At 32.7% G+C, this 21,967-nt stretch overlaps 1 protein-coding gene across 1 annotated transcript; it reads left to right on the top strand.

Moving 5' to 3' along the window:
* Positions 1–19,167: 19,167 nt before the first annotated feature.
* Positions 19,168–21,688, top strand: LOC132628923 (actin-66-like). The gene is made up of 4 exons (XM_060344673.1): positions 19,168–19,393; positions 19,497–19,898; positions 20,135–20,739; positions 21,593–21,688. The coding sequence occupies exons 1-4, from the start codon at positions 19,330–19,332 to the stop codon at positions 21,686–21,688; spliced, it is 1,167 nt and encodes a 388-aa protein (XP_060200656.1). The 5' UTR covers positions 19,168–19,329.
* The last annotated feature ends 279 nt before the right edge of the window (positions 21,689–21,967 follow it).

The raw sequence follows: 21,967 nt of genomic DNA, 5'->3' as shown, positions 1-21,967 counted from the left end.
CACATGTTTTAGTAATTTTTATTCCAAGAATTAAATTTTCCTCACCAAGATCTTTCATGTCAAAATGACTTCTAAGAATTTTTTTAGTTTCACCAATAACATTCATGTTAGAGCCAAAGATCAATAAATCATCAACATAGAGGCAAACAATAACATGTGAATTATTCCAAGACTTATCATAAATGCACTTATCACACTCGTTTGTTTTAAAACCATTCTCAATCATGCAGGAATCAAATTTCTCATGCCATTGCTTTGGTGCCTCACTACTAAAAAAACCGAAATTTTCGACCACACGAGGTCAAAAAGGCCTTTATTTTGACCAATATTTCGACCACACGCGTAGGTCGCTAACAGGTAGGTCGAATTTTTTTTTCGACCACACGTGGTCGCAATCACATTCTACCGAAATTAAGGGAAAATTATTTTCGACCACATGTGGTCGAAAAATTATTTTTATATTAAATTATATGTTTAACTTTTTCGACTACGTGTGGTCGAAAACACTATTTATATTTAAATATAAAAAAAGTTATTTTCACAATTTCGACCACATGTGGTCGAAATTGTAAATTGGGCTCAGATTTTTGACCACATGTGGTCGAAATCTGGCAACCATATTGCTATTTCGACCACACGTGGTCGAAATTGTATTTTTCTGGGTACAATTTCGACCACATGTGATCGAAATTGTGAAATATCTGGGCTAACTTTCGACCACCTGTGGTCGAAAATCCGGAATGTTTTTTCCAGCATTTGCCTGTTTTTGACATCCCACCTGCCAATTGTCAAATAAGCAAATTCATCAACCAAAACAGTCATCCAATTCATCAACAATGCAACACAACAACCATAAACAATATTCATACACTTGAACACTTAAACATTGTCCATACAAACACTTAAACATCTTAAAATTAAAAGTACTTCTAATTCAAATTAAAACTACATTCAAACTCTTAAACATAATATACATATCCATTTAAACATAGCCGAATTAGAATCCAAAAGCACACTAATCAAAAAGGTCAATGTTCGGGGTTAATTTGGGCTTGCATACCCAACATCCTGGCCTCCGAGGAATTAAGTGTTCTTGTTAGCAGGTCAACTTGATGCTTCATAGCTTCATACTCCTTAGGATCAACTGCCCCATCATCAGTAGTACCTACGACTTCAAGGCCCGACGGGTATCAACGAAAGGCCCCATTAGGCATCCCATAAACTGTCCCATGCCTTATTGGGGGAGCAACCTTCTCAATCCACTGTTGCTATATTACCTCGTCGGTCATCGACGTGCTGCTTGGCTGAGTGGCTCGAAACTCCTCAGAGTGTTGCTGAAATTCGTTCTGAAATTGAAGGATACAATGTTAATAGTCTAATATAGTACAAAAAAATATATTATTATTGTTCGGTAAGTATAAAGAATGACTAGAAGCAACAAATATTCATACTAACTTTGCAAATTTGTAGAGACAGAAGGTATCATAAAATAAATAAAAGATGAATCATATTGACTTCAAAATAGCAGTTGAACTTCCAAAAACCTGCAGTTGTTTGGAGATAAAAACAATTAGACTTGCAAGTTACATATCAATAAAACTTGCAAGTTACATATTTGGAGATAAAAACAATTAGACAAGATATATAAATTATGCTTGACGTTTCTTTTTAAAAATACTATAAAGGAGAAAAGGTCATTCACAAGTACTCATGGAACTCCATATTTATCAATTTAGAAGATACCACTTTATCTCACTTTATTTAAAAAAGATCTCACTTGGCAACAAATTCATGTTTGTCTATTTAAGACAGGACTTGGCAATACATTCATAACGAAGCTGATTACAACCAGGAAATTTACATACTAACAACTTTAAGAAAACCCAAGACTCTGATTCTATTGTAAGATAAAAACAAATGATAAAGTTTGGATTACATATCAATTAATTACTGATCAGGAAGCTAAGCATAAAATGAATGCACTATTTAATGATTCATAGTTTGCTATTCATATAAAAGAAAGGTACCATGAGCATGTTATTTTGCATGTTATAAATAAAAGAACTCTGAATGACTCCTAAGTAACATGCTTTCTATTAAACATAATTCTGTAACATAACAGCCAAGATTTCTATTTGCTAATAAAAGTCTAGCTGGGATTATAAGAAAAAATAATCAGTGTCTTAAGCTAATGAGTTTTATAAGTATGAAGACTAAACAATTACCTTTAATTCCAATCAGGCAACATCCAATGCAAATTTATCCTATAGAGATACAGAAAAGTTCTATCACGTAACTTCTTAGAATAATGGTTTTACATATACAAAGACTCAGTCGAAGTAATTCATAGACTGTATTCAGCCATCTTTATCGGCATTCAAGTTCAAAGGAAACGAACACGATCAACACCTATTGACATGTATTCTAAGGCATAATGCATACCTTTATTAATACCTTAAACAGAGATTCTAAACTCCGAAGAATCTATATTTCTGTCATGCCATATTCAATAAGTCAGTAATTAAGTCCTAAAACATAGTTACTCAAGCATCGCGCCACAACACAAACCAATATTATGTGTTCTCTATAAAGATCAAAGGAGAAGTTAAAAATCTGACCTTTTAGACTCAAAGAAAGCGGTGATATCTTATCACTTTTCAGTTATGAAATCCACCTTAGCATCGCGAACTTAAGAAAAATACCGACAAGCAGAAAAATAACTCAAACCATAATAAGTAGCCAAGAGGAAAAGAAGAAGAGAGCAGTGTACTACAACCTTAAGAAAAATGTCCTCATATGCCACCATTGGAACGAGGCCAAACCTTCGAGAAGAGGGGGTACTCCAACCTTAAAATTCCAACACAACAAGCAGCAATGGATAGATAACGGGGAAGTAAAGGTAACACAAGCTGATAGTGAAGTGGTGGTCTCCGTGAAGCAATGAGTCTTGCTTTGAAACTCCATTTTTTACTCCATTGTGTGTGTCAGCTTGTGTATGCAAATAAAAGAGAGAAGAAGGCTATTAGTCACTAACAATAGAACTTGCAATTGACATTCAAATTATTTCAGCATTAACTAATCAACAAACCAAAGTGAAAACATTTATACAGAAAGGAGGCAACCTCACGTCTTAGCCAAATGGAAGCCCCATAAACCATAATTTTCATGATATGTGTGTGTGTATATATATATATATATATATATATATATATATATATATATATATATATATATATTCTTCAGTACCCATATTCATAAAGTACAAAATGATTATTTTAAGGACACAATTTCTCCTTCTTTATGAGATCTAAATTGACATTGTTAGATACAAAAGCGAAAGGCCTAGATTATGGTCCGTGTTTTGGTTACAAGAGGACTAAACAGATTTGCTTTATTGAGCAAAGTAATTGAACTAATGCATGTCATCCAGAAAGTATATAAATCCCTATCAAGTATACTTTCTAAATCATGAATCCTAAAATTCAAAAGATAACCAAATCATGGTTCATATTCCACATAGGAACATATTCACATCCATCTAGCAAGTGAAATAGAGCAACTACTAACTTCTATAGTCATGATTTTCAGAGAACACATAATTTAATCCAGATTCTATAACACATCAGGACACGAAATACATACAACCAATAAGACATGAAAAGCAAACATGAATAAGTATCTAATTACGATGTTAAAAAAATCAGTTAATTGAAACCCTTAAGTCATCAACCACAATCGCAACCTCCAACTTCGGGAAGCGATAAAATGAAAATCAAATTCGAGAATCACATAAAAGTCCACAATACATAAATTACCAGGGATACAATTAACAAAAGAAAAACCCAAAATTTTAACAAATCAACCTCAAATACTCTACCTGATGAATTAATTAGAAGTCGATTTTGAGAAACAGCAACAACATGTGGTTAAATCAACAAAGGAGTGAACCCCAAACCTTAAATCAAGATCGAAAAGGGAAAATAACTGAGAAGGAATCCAAATCGCATGGGAAGGTTACCTCAGACGGTAGAGACACTAAAAGGGAATGCCGGGGTGGGGATGATTGGTAGAGGGTCGTGAAAAAATAGGGGGAAAAACTGGCGCCTAAAATTTCAGCTTTTAACAACCGGATATTGCAACTTTTAAGGTCCAAATACGTTCCCTTTGTTACTGATGAACTAAAAATCGACTTTAACGACTGCAAAAAAATTGGGTTGCTACAAGTACCCTTATAACCACCGGATTTATATCCTTTTGTTAACTAGTGGTCGTTGAAAGACAATTTTCTTGTAGTGATACCTAAGCTGGCGGCGTCTGGTGGCGATGATTGCTGGTCGAAAACAGCGGCGGCGTCTGGTGGCAGTCGGGTAGTGGGATGGTAGAGAGAGGAGAGGGAGAGAGAAGAGAGTGAAAGAGAAGGGGGGAAAATGAAAAGAAAATTAAAGAGACCTACATCTGGTCTAAATCTTTTGAAATTTTCGATCACATGCGGTCGAAAATAATTAAGTCAAATTTGACCGACTTTGACTTAATTATTTTGACCACATGTAGTTGAAATTAGATTTTTATTTTTATTTTTTAAATAATTTTTATATATATATATATAATTTAATTATGTATAAAATGTTTTTTTCCCATTTATTATTTGTATAAAAATTAATTTCGACCACACGTGGTCGAAATGCATTTTTCCTATTAAAAAATCGACCCGGTGTGGTCGAAATTCTATAAAAAAATAAATAAAAATTAAATTCTTCAAATTTCGACCGCCCGTGGTCCATTTTTTTTCGACCAAAAGTGTGGTCGAAATTTTTAGGTCGAAAATGCCCATTTTTTTAGTAGTGCCTGTTTCAAGCCATATAGGGATTTAGTAAGTTTACACACTTTGCTTTCTTGGCCTGCTTCAACAAAACCTTCGGGTTGTTCCATATATATTTCCTCATTTAGGTCCTCATTTTAAAAAGCAGTTTTTACATCCATTTGGAGAATATGCAAATAAAAAATTGCAGCAATAGCAATTAAAAGCCTTATGGATGTAATTCTAGTTATCGGAGAAAAAATATCAAAAAATTCTAGGCCTTCTAGTTGTTTAAAACCTTTAGCAACTAGTCTAGCCTTATATTTATCAACAGAACCATCCGGTTTTAGTTTTTTTCTAAGGACCCATTTACACCCAATTATTTTACAACCCGATGGTAAATCAACTAACTTCCAAGTTTTATTGGAAATAGGTGATTCCATTTAATCATTTACAGCATCTTTCCAAAAAATAGCATCATGTGAAGATAAAGCTTCTTGTATATTGAGAGGGTCATCTCCAACATTAAAAACATAAAAATCAGGACCAAAATCTTTTTCTACTCTAGCTCTTTTACTTCTTCGTATTTCAAAATCATCATTTTCTTTATTTTCAAAGCATAAGTAGAAGAACTAGGTAGTGATAAAATATTTTCTTCAGTCCTATGAACCCCACTATTTTTAGAATCAAATGAAAATTTATTTTCATGAAAAATAACATCATCTGATTCTATTATTATATTATCTTCAAGACTAAAAAAATCTATAGGTTGTACTATTTGAAGCATAACCAAGAAAAGAACAAGTAGTAACTCTTTTACCCAATTTACTTATTTTGGGATCCATTAGCCTTACATAAGCTAGACAATCTCAGACTCTTAGATATCCCAAATTTGGCTTGTGACCTTTCCACAACTCAAATGGTGTTAATTTAGTCTTTTTATGAGGCACACGATTCAACACATAACACGCAGTTAAAATAGCTTCACCCCAAAAATTTAGAGGTGCACTAGACTCAATAAGCATGACATTTGTTAACTCAACCAAAGTTCTATTTTTTCTCTCCGCTACACCATTAGACGCAGGAGAATAAGGTGGAGTATTTTAATGAATTATTCCCAATGATCTAACAAACGAATTAAACTCATTAGACTCATATTCACGGCCTCTATCACTTCTAATTCTTTTTATTCCAAACTGATTTTCAACTTCATGGAGATAAATTTTAAAATTTTCAAAAGCATCACTTTATTTTTCATCAAGAAAACATATGTATACTTAGAAAAATCATCAATAAAAGTGATAAAATATCTATTTCCTCCGCGAGTCAAAATTCCTCCAAGTTCACAAATATCAGTATGAATTAACTCTAACAATTCAGTTTTTCTTTCAACTTGAAAATGAGGCCTTTTTGTGATTTTGGCTTTACTACAAGCCTCACATTTTTCAAAATCCTTTTTAATCATTGGGATTAATCCTAAACTACTCATGATTCCCACATAACGATTATTAATATGACACAAACGAGCATACCAAAAATTAGTAGAAGAAAGCATGTAAACAGAATTAGTAACTTTATTCATTTCAACATTCAACTTGAACATCCCATCACAAGCATACCCCTTTCCCACAAAAATACTTTTTTTCATTATTACATATTGATCAGACTCAATAATTTGTTTGAAGCCTTCTTTATTAAGAAGAAAACTAGACATCAAATTTTTTCTCATGGAAGGAGTAAAAATTACATCTTTTAAAGTTAACATCCTTCCTGAGGTAAAGCTCAACTCGACATCTCCCTTTCCAAGCACTTGAGTGGTGTAAGAATCACCAAGCATGATGGTTTTGGGCTCCTCAAATGGAGTATACACTTTGAACCAATCTTTGACATAGAAGATATGACGGTTTGCACCAGAATCAGCCCACCATCCATCAACATTTTCAACCATATTTATGTCTGTTATCACCGTCACAAGTGGCTCTTCGGTAACGTTCACCTGAGGTGCAGGACCACGTTTCCAAAACTTGCAAAATCGAGCAATATGCCCACTCTTGCCACAGACAAAGCATGGTGCTCCATTTTGTGCTTGTTGATTTTGTGCTTGGTTGTTACCACCATTATTTTTCTTGGGAGGTCTACCATTATTTTTCTTGAATATTTTCTTCTTAGGCTTCATAGAGTTATTTTTATTAGCATTAGGAGCAACATTATTTAATTTGAAGTAATTAAATTTACCTTGTTTGTGACGGGTTGTAAGTTGCTTTCTTCCGTTTGCAAAAGTGCATCTTGGCCCCTTGCCTCTTCTTCCATGCGGATTCGCATAATCAACGTCTCAAGAGAGGTTTCCTTTTGTTTGTGGCGCATAGTTTTTTGAAATTCCTTCCATGAAGGTGGAAGTTTATCTATTATGCCACAAACAAAAAGGTTATCTCCAATTTTTATCTCCTCGGACCTAAGCTCTCTAACGATCATTATAAAATATTGAGCTTGGTCTACCACTGATTTGTTGTCCACCATTTGGAAACGAAAAAAATCTACTAGCAGCATATTTTTCGCTCCAACGTCTTCGGTATCATATTTAGTCTGCAATGCTTTCCAAATTTTCTTTGCAGTAGAGTAAGTTCAATCATAATAATCATAAAAATTATTTGATAGACAATTAAGTAAATAATACCGACACTTGTATGAATCTTCCTTGTACTTTTCAATTTTTTCTTGAAGAGAAATAAGTTCTCCATCATTCATTGAAGAGTTGTCTACTTTATTTGCATTCTTCTCAGTTAACACATAAGAAACATTAAGAAGACTTAAGTAGAAAAGTACTTTACTCTTCCATCTTTGAAAATGAGTATCGTTGAACCGAAATGGCTTGTTAAGATCTCCCACTTTGACATCCGCGGATTTTTCAATTGTAGCCATGTGAATCTTCTTAAAATTGTTGGTGATATTACAATGAAATTACAATTACAATTGAAAAACAAAATAAAAATGTCTTCGGCTGAGGCGCGGATATCTCGCTCTCTTTAAGGAAATTCAAGCCCACTGTAGCAAATCTACCGGTCCAGCAGTAATCTTTCTGACTTGTCTCCTCCAGGATACAACAGCCTGATCACGTCGTACAACTCAACAAACTCTGAACAAAATATTAAGTTCCAAGCTCCACCAAAAAGAAGAACACTTTCCTTCAACTAACAAACTCTCTTTTATTTTCCTCACTTTTTAAGAACTCTCCAGAGTATATATTTTTCTCTACTTCCACAAAATAAAGATGACAAACTATTTATAGTTGAAAAATTCATCCTTGAATTGAATTGGCCGAAAGAGTGGAATAATGGGGTATTAAGATGGTGTAAATATGAAGAATATGGGAGAACTATGAGTAGGAGGTTACCAAAAAAAAAAAAACACATTCCCTAGCCTCCTTCAAATGAATGCTTCATTCTAAGTCACAAGACCTTTTTGAAGTGATACCACTCCTATAAGCGGTCTTTTGCTATTCTTGCATGGCGAGCTTTTGTTATTTTCGTTGTAATTTAACTAGTGGATTGTCCGTGATTAACGCTTCTGTTCTATTGTTTTGGGGATTAAGGGCAGTTCTGGTCTATTTCGTATATGAAGACTTTTTAGTTGTGTGGAATATCGATTAGCTTTCCTTTGTTGAACAAGAAAATATATCGATAGGTGGTTGGGTAATTTCAGAAGGTTAGTTCTATGTTTTAATTCTCAGTATCCTATTTGGAATAGATTTTTATTTACCTTTGAAGATGTTATACCCGTTAGTTATCAGTTTGCAGAAAGAGATCTTTTTGTTATGGATGAATTTCGCCAACAAAAGTTTTGAACTCCACTAAGGAAAACAAGCATTTTAATCCCACTTTGTCACTGTTGAGTTTACCGTCGGTCACAAGTTTGAGCCCTGCCAGGAACCATATTCTGGTATTTAAGTGGAGAGACATACTCATTCCACTGAGCTCCGAATTATCTGACAGCTGACCTCAAGGATATCGCGGTTATCGAGAAAATTATACAATAACAACATACCCCGTATAATTGAAAAAATTATATAAGTTTGTATTAGTTCAGTTAGTTTTCTCCTCAGCCAATTAAAAGCTAGAGTGTTCTTCTTGATAAAAACCAATGGTTTGAAGTTCGGCAAACTGTAATGCATGCTCCATCTTCCAGATATTCCGTTTTTGGTTCTATATATTATTGACGTCTAAAGTGTACGAAAACTGATTTGGCTGGGCAGCAATTTAAATGCCATATGGGCGCCTTATATTTAAAGGATCAACCTATTTTGTATATATACACACACATAAAGCCTCAATGGAATTATACGTAAATGCTGAAAGCAATCAATACATAATTTTAATGTAAAAAGAAAAATGTTGTTCTTAGTTCAAAATGCAAAAAGCATGTATCAATCGTATATTGTGGTCCTTGTGGATAAAACAATCTGAAAACTAAATAGTTTTCAGAACTACATTCGCCCGAGGTATACGCTCGTCCCCACATATACATGACATCTAAACTAGTTTTCAAAGCATTCGTGCTAATTATACTAAACAAAAGTTGACCAAAGTAGCATTTTAAGTTTATGGTAAGGTCTACACTTATTTCAAATCTTAGATAGATAGCTCTACTACACTATCTATATGCGACAAGATATTGCCAATTTATGAGTAACATAATTCAGCGGTGTATAGTCCCCCCACACAACTCATTACCCCGAGCTTGAGTTTTGGTCAAAGTCAAAATCGAACCTTGGTCTAACCAACGAATTCGATACGTACAACCTGTTTATCCATAGTCTTATTAATCCAATTCATCTTTTTGAGATTTCGACTAAATATGTGAATTTCTACAATTAAACCTCAAATTTCAAAGCTAAATCATGCTGACATCACATATATGATCCCAAAATAGTGATAGGGAACTTACCTCAATGCAATATGATGATAAGTGTTTGTTGTTGAGAACGTCAAAACCGAAAAAGAATTTGGTAAATTTTCTAGTTTGAAATCTAGTCGATATTGATTTAAATTATGATTTAAGAATGTCCCAACCTTGTTAGCTAAAAATATGTTCAACACGTAGGAGTATATTTTTTTTTATTATTTTTATATTTCTATTTATTTTTATATTATATATATAAAAATATATATATATATATATATATAATATAAAGCTAGGCATAAAAATGGTGATTTGACACTCTCTAAAGCCAAAAATCCTATTTATCTTTTTTCTCCTTTTTTTTTTTGCAATTTTTTCCTCCTTCATCCTATTAATGTAGCTTATTTAAAACAGCCATAATTTTTTTTTAATTAAACTGAACATTTAATACATATTCATGTCTATTGTCTTTTCATTTCATCCGTTTTGCTCTTTTCTTGGTTCATGGGTCCACATTCGACAACCATTTTAATCTCCAAATAAATTGAGCAATTAATGCAGTTTAATGTCTATGCTTGTTATCTTCTTCCATATTAGTTTCTCCTCAGTTTTTTCATTGTTGTGGCTTCACGACCAAAAGGGGTGGCATTGCCTTCTGTGACATCATCCCAAACGTACTTTTTATATTTTAATGTTTTCTTGATTTGAAATTGTGGAGAAGATTGAGGTGTTGGATTGTGATGTATTGAAGAAGGAAATGATTGTGTTTGAGGGTAAAAGTGGAGAGAGTTTCGGAAAAGAGTAAGGGAGCTGCATGGCTGCCAAAAGGGAAAACAAGAAGTGCAATATGAAGTTTAATAGTAGTCATTTTTTTGTTGTTCTTCTTCTTCTTCAGTTTGATCAAGTGAAGGTTTAAGCCTTTTTCCAAGTTTAGTTTTGTAATAAGTTGGTTGTATATTATTATGTATGGTAAAGTATATGCAGTCGTTTCAATAAATTATTTGATTTGTTATTATTTTGTGTTAGATTGAGATAAGATTATGTATTATGTACAACAAGATAGAGAAGTCAAAGGAAGAACGCTGATCTTTATTTTGCCTGGTCAGTGTATTTTACTTTTTATTTTGCATAATCACAATTTGTTTTGTGAGATTCATGTGTTATTAGATATTATACCTTGGTTAAACTTATTTGTATGTATCATGTTCCAGCATATTCAAATGGACTCATTTCTTTACAATGAAAGGTATGCAACGTTTTGGTTGAAAGTTTTACTCTTTTCAATCTCATAATTAATCTTACTCAACATTTGCTAAATTTTAGAAATTTGTGCTATGTTATCTACATCAAGGAGCCTGCTCGATGGTATCTACATCAACATTGGATGCATTTCTTCTAAGGTAGTTATATACTCTTTAAATTCATGTTTTTTTCCTACTTCTTAGTTTGTTTTAATTTCTTTTACAAAGAACAATTTTTCCCATTAGTTATGTTGTGGATATGATTAATTAGATCTGTTCAAAAATTGAAATCTGTTTTGAAACTAAAGATATGAAAAAAGAGGCAAAAATCAATTTCTTAACAAGAAATGATGATTTGCCTAATATTAATGTGTGACTCTCAACAATCATCAACCAAACATAAGTCACAATTGTATAACAATTAAAAATACCAAAGCTTATGGTAAATCAAAAATTAAAAAAAGAAGGAAGCAGCTACCAACACGAAGAAGACCTCCTGATTAATATTAGAATTTTAAGAAAACTTGTTATATTAATATTTAATGATCAAAAAGAAAAATTATGAAACTAATTTCTCATATTTTGTTGGGTTCTTTTCGTATTCTTAGTGATTTGTTGACCTATTAAATTGTTTATTCTTTTTCTGTTTCTAATTATATCGGTTATTTTCATACTCACTAATTAAATTGAATAAATAATGCGTAATAATATCTATGGTTATCGATATTTTATAATCTATTTTTATGCACTATTTATAATATATTTTTATTGTAGTTGATGTTGAGATTTGAGAGTAATATATTTTGGTTACTTATTTTTTGCTGTTAGAATGTCAAAAGAGAAAGAAAAATAAAATTTGACATTTTCTAAAAGAAAATGAGTGATATTTTCTAAAAGAAAATGAGTGATTGTGTAGGGAAGTAAAAAGGTCAAAAAGAAAAAAGAAAAAAAGATATAAAGGTTAGAAATGGGAAAAGAAAAGAAAAAAATAAGATAAGAATTACAGAAGAGATTCATATAATTAGATACTTAAATACATGCAACAGATGTACAAAGAACTAACTGTATTTTATTGTTTGAATATATATGCACAAAAATATATTGGTTTTTTGAATATTTTATTTCTTTACTTTATTTTAAGAAAAACAAAAAAATTGTTTCACTTGTACGTAAACTATACAAGTAATTATAAAAGACTAAAAATTCTTGAGTGGCGGAAATCACAGAAAAATATATAAATTAAGTGCTTATAATATAATTGGTTAAAATTTAAATTATTTTACTTTGCTTGAAAGTCAAAATCCGCGCTTTCCTCGCAAAGCGCATATTAATTCACTAGTTTATATATATTATAAGAGATGATTTCAACGTGTGTGCATAAAGACAATAAACTCATACTTGAGGGTATTTTGGACGTTTACTGGAATGCTAATATTCTTCCACTAAAGAGTAACGTGTCTTTCAGATTTCAACTAAAGAGTCATGTATCGCTTATGTGGGGCAGTATATATATGTATATATATATACACACACAATCTTAGGCTGCATTTATTTTCATTAATATTAAGACGTTTAAATCTGAATACATATTTGAATCATTAAGATGTGGTCTGTAAATCTGAACATTGAATGGTTAAGACTGTTTGTTGTTTAAACATCTGAATATATATGATTTATCTAACTCTAAACATAATAACTAGACAATTAAACGAAAATAATTAATTGTAATAAAATACTAGAGAAATCTTAATAAAAGCAAAATAACATAATTATTTGATAAAAAAAATATTTAAAGTGATACATGGATATACAGAATTTTCATAAAAAGAATATAAACAGTACCCAACAAAAATAATATTAGAAACTTGTTCCAATTTCTTATTGTCACTAAGCACAATGAGATCTATAGGGAAAGAAATCTTCTCTCAGAATCAACTGGTTAATATACGGATTAATTAGAGTCAACTGGTTAATATACGGATTAATTAGAGGACAAAATTGTATTTGATTTAGAAAATAACATTTACAGATAAAGAAACTCCACGCAGAAGGGATGCTACAAGTAACAAGCCTACAACAAAAAAAACTAGATATGTGGAAAGAAACCAGACCATAGCGCTCTGGTAATCATTAAAAGCCATAATCGTCATCTTCAGATTTCATGTCCAAGACTAATATTCTCAGTGGCGCATTATTTATCCAATCTGTAAATTGAATGAAAAAAAAGAGAAAATCTTTCTTACAGAGTCGTGAATTTATTAGAAAATACTGATATTAAATATATGCCAGTCACGAAAAAATAAAAATTGAAACTTCAATCACAAAGTTAAAAAATATCTCTAAAAGCACAAAATTGAATCTTTTGGAGAAGGAGGTGTTGCTTGAAGAAAAAGCATGGTGCCAATAGCTGGAGAGAAAAGAGTGAAACGATTTTGCAGAAAGAAGAAAATAGCATGGCTTTTTGTTAAAAGAAGGCGCGTATTTTAGAGTCTGAATGACTCTTTTCTAGATCTGACCGAATCAGATGCTATCAGACCTAATAAGAGATATTTTTTTAATAAAACAAATGCAGAGCTGAAATCTTAACTATTCAGATTCAGACCCCATTACGTGCAAACAACTGAGGCTTTATTTTCTCTGGGTTTATGAGTTTATCATCTTGTCTCTGTTACTTTATTTTGCTCTTTCTATTCTGTCTGCATATTTGTCATGGATTATCCTCCCTATATAAAGAATATATGCTTTGACATCAACTAATCTCTGGCAAACCTACAAGATTGTAGTTGTTTACCAATTAATTCATCTACCGCTGCTACCAAAATTTGGCAAAACTCTTTAAGTGGATATGTCTTGGTTTTAACTGTATGCTTGAGTTGATGGTGAGTTTTTAAGCAGACAAGATTGGATAAGTTATTGCTTTCTCTGCATAAGGTAGACCTGAGGCAGCGGTTCCCCAAGTTCTGGCTGTCCGTTCTTCTTTTTTATGTTTGTAGATCTCAACACAATAATTTAAAAATAAAGAAAGAGGGCACTATAAGTGCTCATCTTGAATTTGCAAGCAGATAACAATCACAATATTTGTTTGATCCAGAGAAGGGAGAGGTGAATCAATTTCCTAAAGACTAAGATGCGATTCAAAAATGTCAAGATTTATCACTAAGGAAGCCATAGCTTTGGAATAATTACATACTGAAGACAGTACATTAATAAAGAAGAACCGGGATTCACGACTCGAAAAAATTCTTGCGCATAGAGAAATTTTAAAAAGATGAAGAGTAAAAAAGGTGTCACCTAGCTTTACTGCCAAAGAATGATCAACATGCTAATTTTTAGAATAATGGTTGGAGACCTACCAAAACATAATGGGTGTACAAATATTCAAAACAGGGATCGGGTATAAATAATTTCCATCAAGGAATTAGACCAAGTGAGATGCATCGAGACATTGGTAGAATTGTTTGACATCAAGGTTTTTGGATCCAGGCTTGCAAAATTAACATCTCTTGGGAATAATACATTAGTAATTAGTAGATAAAAGGCAAGTTGTATATTATGTCTTGATGTTTGTAGTTGTGGTGTTATTTAAACGATATCCCGTACTCAAACATTGAATATTTATGTGGTATAAATCATTTCATTAAGATAAAACATTACAGAAAGGTGAAATGGAAATTTTAAAGTTAAAATTGTTTCTAATTATAAAACAGTAACTTATTTTTAAACAATAAAAAGGAAAGAGTGTCAGAGAGTATTAATTAGCATCTCATGTTATCCAACTGATTTGATAATAGCTTTCTTGCATGCATCATATTTTAGCATATGCAACTTGCATACTAAAACAAGGTTGATCAAAAATAAAAATTTCTGACTTTCGTAATATTGGGCCCATGTTGGCACGGCCATTACTCCCTAGTTTTTTGAAAGGAAACATTAAAGGGACATATAACAAAAGATTTGGTCCAATAGCAACAATAATAATTTTGATTAAAACCTTAAGTCTTTATTTGCATTTAAGAACACAAAGTAGCATTACGAGTGTTTGGATCCTTGCTTTTCTATCTTAACTAGATAGCTTATGCCCGTGCGCAGTACGGGCCCAACACTTTAGATTATAATGCATTTATGTGTATATAGTTGTCTTTGAATAGTGATTATATATATATATATATATATAGTATATGTTATGTTTAAAATATGATTAATATAACATTGTAGTTTGTGCTCCGTATCTAAATTTTTATTATATTAATGTTTGCTACGAATACAAAATCGGCAAATATATTAATATTTTTTAAAAGAGAAGACTTGTTGTAGAAATTGATTTTCTATCTAAACGAAGAAATACTATTTTTTATTTTTTTAGTAAATATTCTCGGTTTAGCTCATTTTACTTGTCATGTTGTCTTTTGTATTTAAATTCTATCTAATTTTAAAATATAAATATTTTAAGTATATTTAGTGAACATAACAACTTGATTTTGTCAATATGGGATACTATGTTCAAAACACGATTAATATAACATTGTAATTTGTGATTCGTATCTAAAACTTTAATATATTAGTGTTTGCTAAGAATACAAAGTCTGCATTTTTTTTTACATTGTTTATTTTTTTAATATGGGATTCATTTTTTTTTATATATTGCTTGATTTTGTCAATATGCGATACTATGTTCAAAACACGATTAATATAATATTGTAGTTTGTGCTCCGTATTTAAAACTTTATTATATTAGTGTTTTCTACGAATACGCACGGTATTTAATACGGGGCCCACAATATTTTTTAACATTATTTACTTTTTTAATATGGGATTCACTTTTTTTTTTTTAATATTACTTGATTTTGTTAATATGGGGTTCACTTTTTTTTTTCCCGTGAGTTTGGATGTGATGGGTTCCACCTTTTTTTTTTTTTTAATACTGGATGATGTTTAATATAAGGCCTACATTTGTTTTTAATATTAGTTGTTGTTTAATATATATGGGGCCAACAATTATTTTTTTTACAATTTTGTTTTTTTTATGGGCCTGTTTAATATGGGGCCCAAAAATAACATTGTTTGTTTTTACATTTTTTTGCTCGGATTGCCCTTCTTTTGGGGTGGTCTTTAAATTTTGCCCCTCATATTTGTGGTCTTTAAATTATGCCCCTCATATTGCTGGTCTTTAATTTTTGCCCTTCGCATTGCAACTCTGAGCGTTTACGCAGAAATCATGAGGTTCTGAGTTCGAACCCCCGCTAAAGCATAAATTAAAAAAGAATTTCAAGGCAAGATTTGGGTCGCGTGTATGCCGGACCCGGCATATACTTGTTAAGGAATTACCAAATTTATGCCGGACCCGGCATACTCATGCCTTATGGGCAGACTTGGCATAAGTATGCCGGATCCGGCATAACTTTGGTAATTCCTTAACAAGTTTATGCCGGTGGGGGCATACTTTTAATGGGCAAACTTTTATGCCGGACCCGACATAAACTTGTGAAGGAATTACCAAAGTTATGTCGGACCCGGCATACTTATGCCAAGTCTGCTCATAAGGCATAAGTATGCCGGGTCCGGCATAAGTTTGGTAATTCCTTAACAAGTTTATGCCGGTGGAGGCATACTTTTAATGGGCAAACTTTTATGTCGGACCTGGCATAAACTTGTGAAGGAATTACCAAAGTTATGCCAGACCCGGCATACTTATGCCAAGTCTGCCCATAAGGCATAAGTATGCCGGGTCCGGCATAAGTATGCCGGGTCCGGCATAACTTTGATAATTCCTTCACAAGTATATGCCGATGGGGGCATAGCGAAATTTAAACTCTGACTTGCAATTTTTTTTTAAAATTTTGACTGTGTGGGGGTTCGAACCTGGAACCCATGGGGTTTAGCCGAAGGGTAAAATTTAAAGATTTCAATTATGAGGGGCAAAATTTAAAGACCACCCCAAAAGAAGGGCAATTCTGCGAATTGCCCCTGTTTCTTTAATATGGGATTCACTTTTTTTTTTTTTAATATTACTTGATTTTGTTAATATGGGGTTCACTTTTTTTTCCAGTGAGTTTGGATGTGGTAGGTTCCACCTTTTGTTTTAATACTTGATGGTGTTTAATATGTGACCTACATTTTTTTTAATATTAGTTGTTGTTTAATATATATGGGGCCCACATTTTTTTTTTTACAATTTTGTTTTTTTATGGGCCTGTTTAATATGGGGCCCAAAATTATTTTTTTTATATGTACTATGTTCAAAACACGATTGATATAACATTATAATTTGTGCTCCGTATCTAAAACTTTATTATATTAGTGTTTGCTAAGAATACAAAGTCTACACCTTTTTTTTTTATTTTTTATATGTTGCTTGATTTTGTCAATATGAGATACTATGTTCGTATTTATATGTACTATGTTCAAAACACAATTGATATAGCATTATAATTTGTGCTTCGTATCTAAAACTTTATTATATTAGTGTTTGTTAAGAATACAAAGTCTGCACCCTTTTTTTAATTTTTTTATATGTTGCTTGATTTTGTCAATATGAGATACTATGTTTAAAATACGACTAATATAACATTATAGTTTATGCTCCGTATTTAAAACTTTATTATATTAGTGTTTGCTACGAATACGCATGGTGTTTAATATGAGGCCCACTTTTTTTTTTAAAATATTAGTTGTTGTTTAATATATATGGGATCCACAATTTTGTAGTTTATGCTCTATATTTAAAATTTTATTATATTAGTGTTTGCTACGAATACGCATGGTGTTTAATATGGGACCCACTTTTTTTAAAAAATATTAGTTGTTGTTTAATATATATGGGATTCACAATTTTGTAGTTTATGCTCCGTATTTAAAACTTTATTATATTAGTGTTTGTTACGAATACGCATGGTGTTTAATATGGGGCCCACTTTTTTTTTTTAAATATTAATTGTTGCTTAATATATATATGAGATCCATAATTTTTTTTGGATACTATGTTCAAAATACGACTAATATAACATTGTAGTTTATGCTCCGTATTTAAAACTTTATTATATTAGTGTTTGCTACGAATACGCATAGTGTTTAATATGAGGCCACTTTTTTTTTTAAAATATTAGTTGTTGTTTAATATATATGAGATCCACAATTTTGTAGTTTATGCTCTATATTTAAAATTTTATTAAATTAGTGTTTGCTACGAATACTCATGGTGTTTAATATGGGGCTCACTTTTTTTTTAAACATTAGTTATTGTTTAATATATATGGGATCCACAATTTTGTAGTTTATGTTCCGTATTTAAAACTTTATTATATTAGTGTTTGCTACGAATACACATGGTGTTTAATATGGGGCCCACTTTTTTTTTTTTTTTAAATATTAGTTGTTGTTTAATATATATGGGATCCACAATTTTTTTTTATGGCCTGTTTAATATAGGGCCCAATTTTATTTTATTTTAAATATTAGTTGTTATTTAATATATATGAGATCCATAATTTTTCTTTATGGCATGTTTAATATAGGGCCCAATTTTATTTTTTTTATATGAGGCCCATCAACTGAAGAGGGACGACCAAACTCCCTCTTCTATGTAGTAGTAATATTTCTGTCAATAAAATATAGGCCTCGTCGATTGATTTTTCTGTTAACCAGAAAAAGTTTTCCGTCTTTTTTTTTTTCCCATCAAGGTACGTAAGCAGTAAGCTTCAATTCAGTTTTGATGATCTATTGAATTTGAATTATCTGTTGTGTCACTTGTATTTATGTGTTTTGTATTTGTCACTGGTTGTTCAATGATTTGTGAATGTAACTAGTCAACTATATTTTGGTTTTCAAGTGCTTTTAATTTTAGATACAACCTGACATTGGTTTGATGATTGCATATGGCCAAATGTTGTTTTAACATGTTTTGTTCAGAATAAGTCAGATTATATCATCTTGATAAAAATACTAAAAGAAAAGAAAAAGAAACATTCTTTTGATTTTTTCCCGAGACTGTTACAAACTTACAGTATGGAATGCTTTAACCAATTTGGTTAAGATTATCCACATAAGTGTCTTCACTAAGCACATGTTAAATTCTACGTACTAGCTAATATTCAGTTTTTTGCTCTTTCTTTCATTGGCAGGAAGGAAAATTAAGGTTTCAGGAAATCACTCTTTCATTTGCTCTTGTTGTTTCCTCTGCCTTAAACGACACAGGGGAGGTTCATGTGTTAACAATTGGTGATTTGTGCTGGAAATATGAAAATCTATCTCACCTTGAGCTTGAAGTCAGATCATAAAGGAAGAAATTTCTCAGACTCAGCTGCTTTTGTGAACATTTTTCAGTTTGACTCTGCATTTTTACATGTGATGTATCACCTAAATTATACTTTCAAAATAAGTATTTGAAGTCCTTACCAGATGGATAATGGGAAGGATATTCAACCACTTGTTATCCACAATGGAACTGGATGGTCCATGGTTGGTTAGACCAAACCATTGCAATTGCAGCTCTACTCATGATGCTCATTATGGTGTTCCCTATGTGACCTACTAATGAATAATAGCTGCATCGTTTATTTCTTTAGGTGGTTGGCTTTGCTGGCCTGGTGATGATGCTCCAAGGACTGTTTTCCAAACTATAGTTGGTCGTCCTCGTCACACTGACTTCATGGTTGGAATGGGACAAAAAGATGCCTATGTTGGTGATGAAGCTCAGTCTGAAAGAGGCATTTTGACGTTGAGATATCCCATTGAACATGGCATAGTAAGAAACTGGGATGATATGGAGACAATGTGGCATCACACATTTTGCAATGAACTCCGAGTTGCTCCAGAGGAGCATCCCATTCTTCTGACTGAAGCGCCACTTAACCCCAAAGCAAACCGAGAAAAAATGACCGAAATCATGTTTGAGACATTCAATGTTCCAGCCATGTATCTTGCAATCCAGGCCATTCTTTCTCTTTTTACTAATGCTCGTACAACTGGCAAGAAGTGTAGGGATATAGTAGTTCAGTTAGTTGACTACCTGAACTTTCACCTTATTGGTGCGGGTTTGAATCCCCATGTTGTAATTCCCTCTCCCATGTCCCTTCCATAAAAAATAAAAAAAATAAAAAAATAAAAAATACAACTGGTAAGAAGCAGATTGGAATGCCAGTATATGCTGGTTCTCTACTGTTTTATTCAGCCACACTAATTTCGTTTGCTGTTTTTCAACTAGGTATTGTGCTTGATGCCAGTGACGGTGTGACCCACACTTTCCCCATCTATGGGGGGCATGCACTTCCGAATGCTATCTCACAGTTAGTTCTTGGTGGTCGTGATCTTTTAGAGTATCTCATGAAGATTGTCTTCGAGGGTGGTTGTTTGAGTTCTACACATGCTTATGAAAGATATATGTTTCGTCATATGAAGGAGAATATTGCTTATGTTGCACTGGATTTTGAACAGGAGATTGAGAAGGCAAAAACCTTCCCAAAATCATTTGAGAAGGGCCACGAGCTTCCTGATGGAGAAGTGATTAATATTGGGGCTGAGTGGTTCCATTGCCCTGAAGTCCTATTCCAGCCATCATTGGTTGGAATGGAAGTGACTGGAATCCACGTAAAAGCCTACAACTCAATCATGAGATGCGATGTTGATACTAGGAAAGATTTATTCGCAAACATTGTTCTTACTGGTGGCTCAACAATGTTTCGTATGAGCAAGGAAATCACTGCTCTTGCTCCAAGCAGCACAAAGATCGAGGTGATTGCACCACCTGAGAGGAAGTACAACACATGGATAGGAGGATCAATTCTAGCTTCCCTCAGTACTTTCAAGAATGTTAGTTTTCAGTACTTTCAAGAATGTTAGTTTCTCTTTGCTTTATTTGACTGATCAATAAATCAATGTGTCTAGTCTAAGTCTTGAATGATTGGTTCTAACTATGAATGTCTCCTTGTTAACTCTTTTAAGCTCAAGGGATTCAGCACTAATATCTACATCCCATGCAGATGCGGATAATGAAGGGCGAGTATGATGAATCCGGTCCAGCAAGGCAGCAATTGTCCATACGAAGTGCATCTAAGAGTGGTTTGAGAACTTTTAACGTTCAATTGAATGCTTCACTTTAAGTCACAGTGACCTGTGTTTTTTTATTGAACTGATACCCAATCTTGTGAGCAGTCTGTTTTTCTTGCTTGGCTTGCCTTTATTGTTTCTTTGTAAGTCAACTATTTTTAACGATGTCTATTATTACCTGGAGAGCAGCTCATGATAAGATTGCAACTGATGTCAGATAAAAAACTTGACATTAATTTGGTCTCAAAGTGCAACTGCTGTTTGGCACAAACCAACAGCCAATTAAATTATAAGAGGAAACCATAGAGCATCTCTTTAACAGTGGCCAGTTTGCCCAGTCTGTATGGCAAGTTTATGCAGGAAGATTTGGCATCACTTTTAGAGATGCTCCTTTGAGAAATCACATGAACTCTGTATGTGCTTATATTTTCAAGGTTAAGCCTCCTGTTATGATTTGGGAATTGTGGAGATCTAGATGCCTATCCCTGGCAAGATCTACAGCTTTAACTACTTTAAATATTGCTAACTTGTTAAGGCTCATTTCATCAATTTAGAAGGGAATATAAACTGGGATGACGTGCAGAATATGTGAATCCCTTCTGTTGGATTCTAACAGATGGTCAAATGGATTCGACCTCCACTCTTGTTTGTCAAACTAAACAGTAATGGATCATTTATTCATGGATCTTGTGGTGGAGCAGGTGTAACTTGAGACAACTCCATTAAGTTAAGCCAGGGCAATAGTAATTGGGCAGGGGCAATTTGCAGGATTGCCCTTCGCTAGGGGTGGTCTTTAATTTTTACCCCTCAAAATGGTGGTCTTTAAATTCTGCCATTCAGGGCAGAGGGCAGAATTTGGCCTGCAAAGGCAAAATTTCTGCCCGTGCAAATTTTGCCTTAAGGCAAAGATTCCACCTTCAGGCAGAATTTACATGGTCAGAAATTCTGCGTTGCGATTTTTTTTTTTTTTAACTGAGCTGGGGTTCGAACT

Source organism: Lycium barbarum, chromosome 2 (assembly GCF_019175385.1).
Source record: "Lycium barbarum isolate Lr01 chromosome 2, ASM1917538v2, whole genome shotgun sequence".
NCBI lineage: Eukaryota > Viridiplantae > Streptophyta > Magnoliopsida > Solanales > Solanaceae > Lycium > Lycium barbarum.
Note: the sequence above shows the minus strand (reverse complement) of the source record. Positions and strands in the feature narration are given on the sequence as shown.

What these genes read in the sequence shown, in the direction of transcription:
- LOC132628923 (XM_060344673.1), top strand. Translation starts at nt 19,330, where the DNA reads ATGGATAATGGGAAGGATATTCAACCACTTGTTATCCACAATGGAACT. An exon ending in AACTGGATGGTCCATGGTTG is followed by an intron (nt 19,394 to 19,496) that starts GTTAGACCAAAC and finishes TTATTTCTTTAG; the next exon opens with GTGGTTGGCTTTGCTGGCCT. An exon ending in TACTAATGCTCGTACAACTG is followed by an intron (nt 19,899 to 20,134) that starts GCAAGAAGTGTA and finishes TTTTTCAACTAG; the next exon opens with GTATTGTGCTTGATGCCAGT.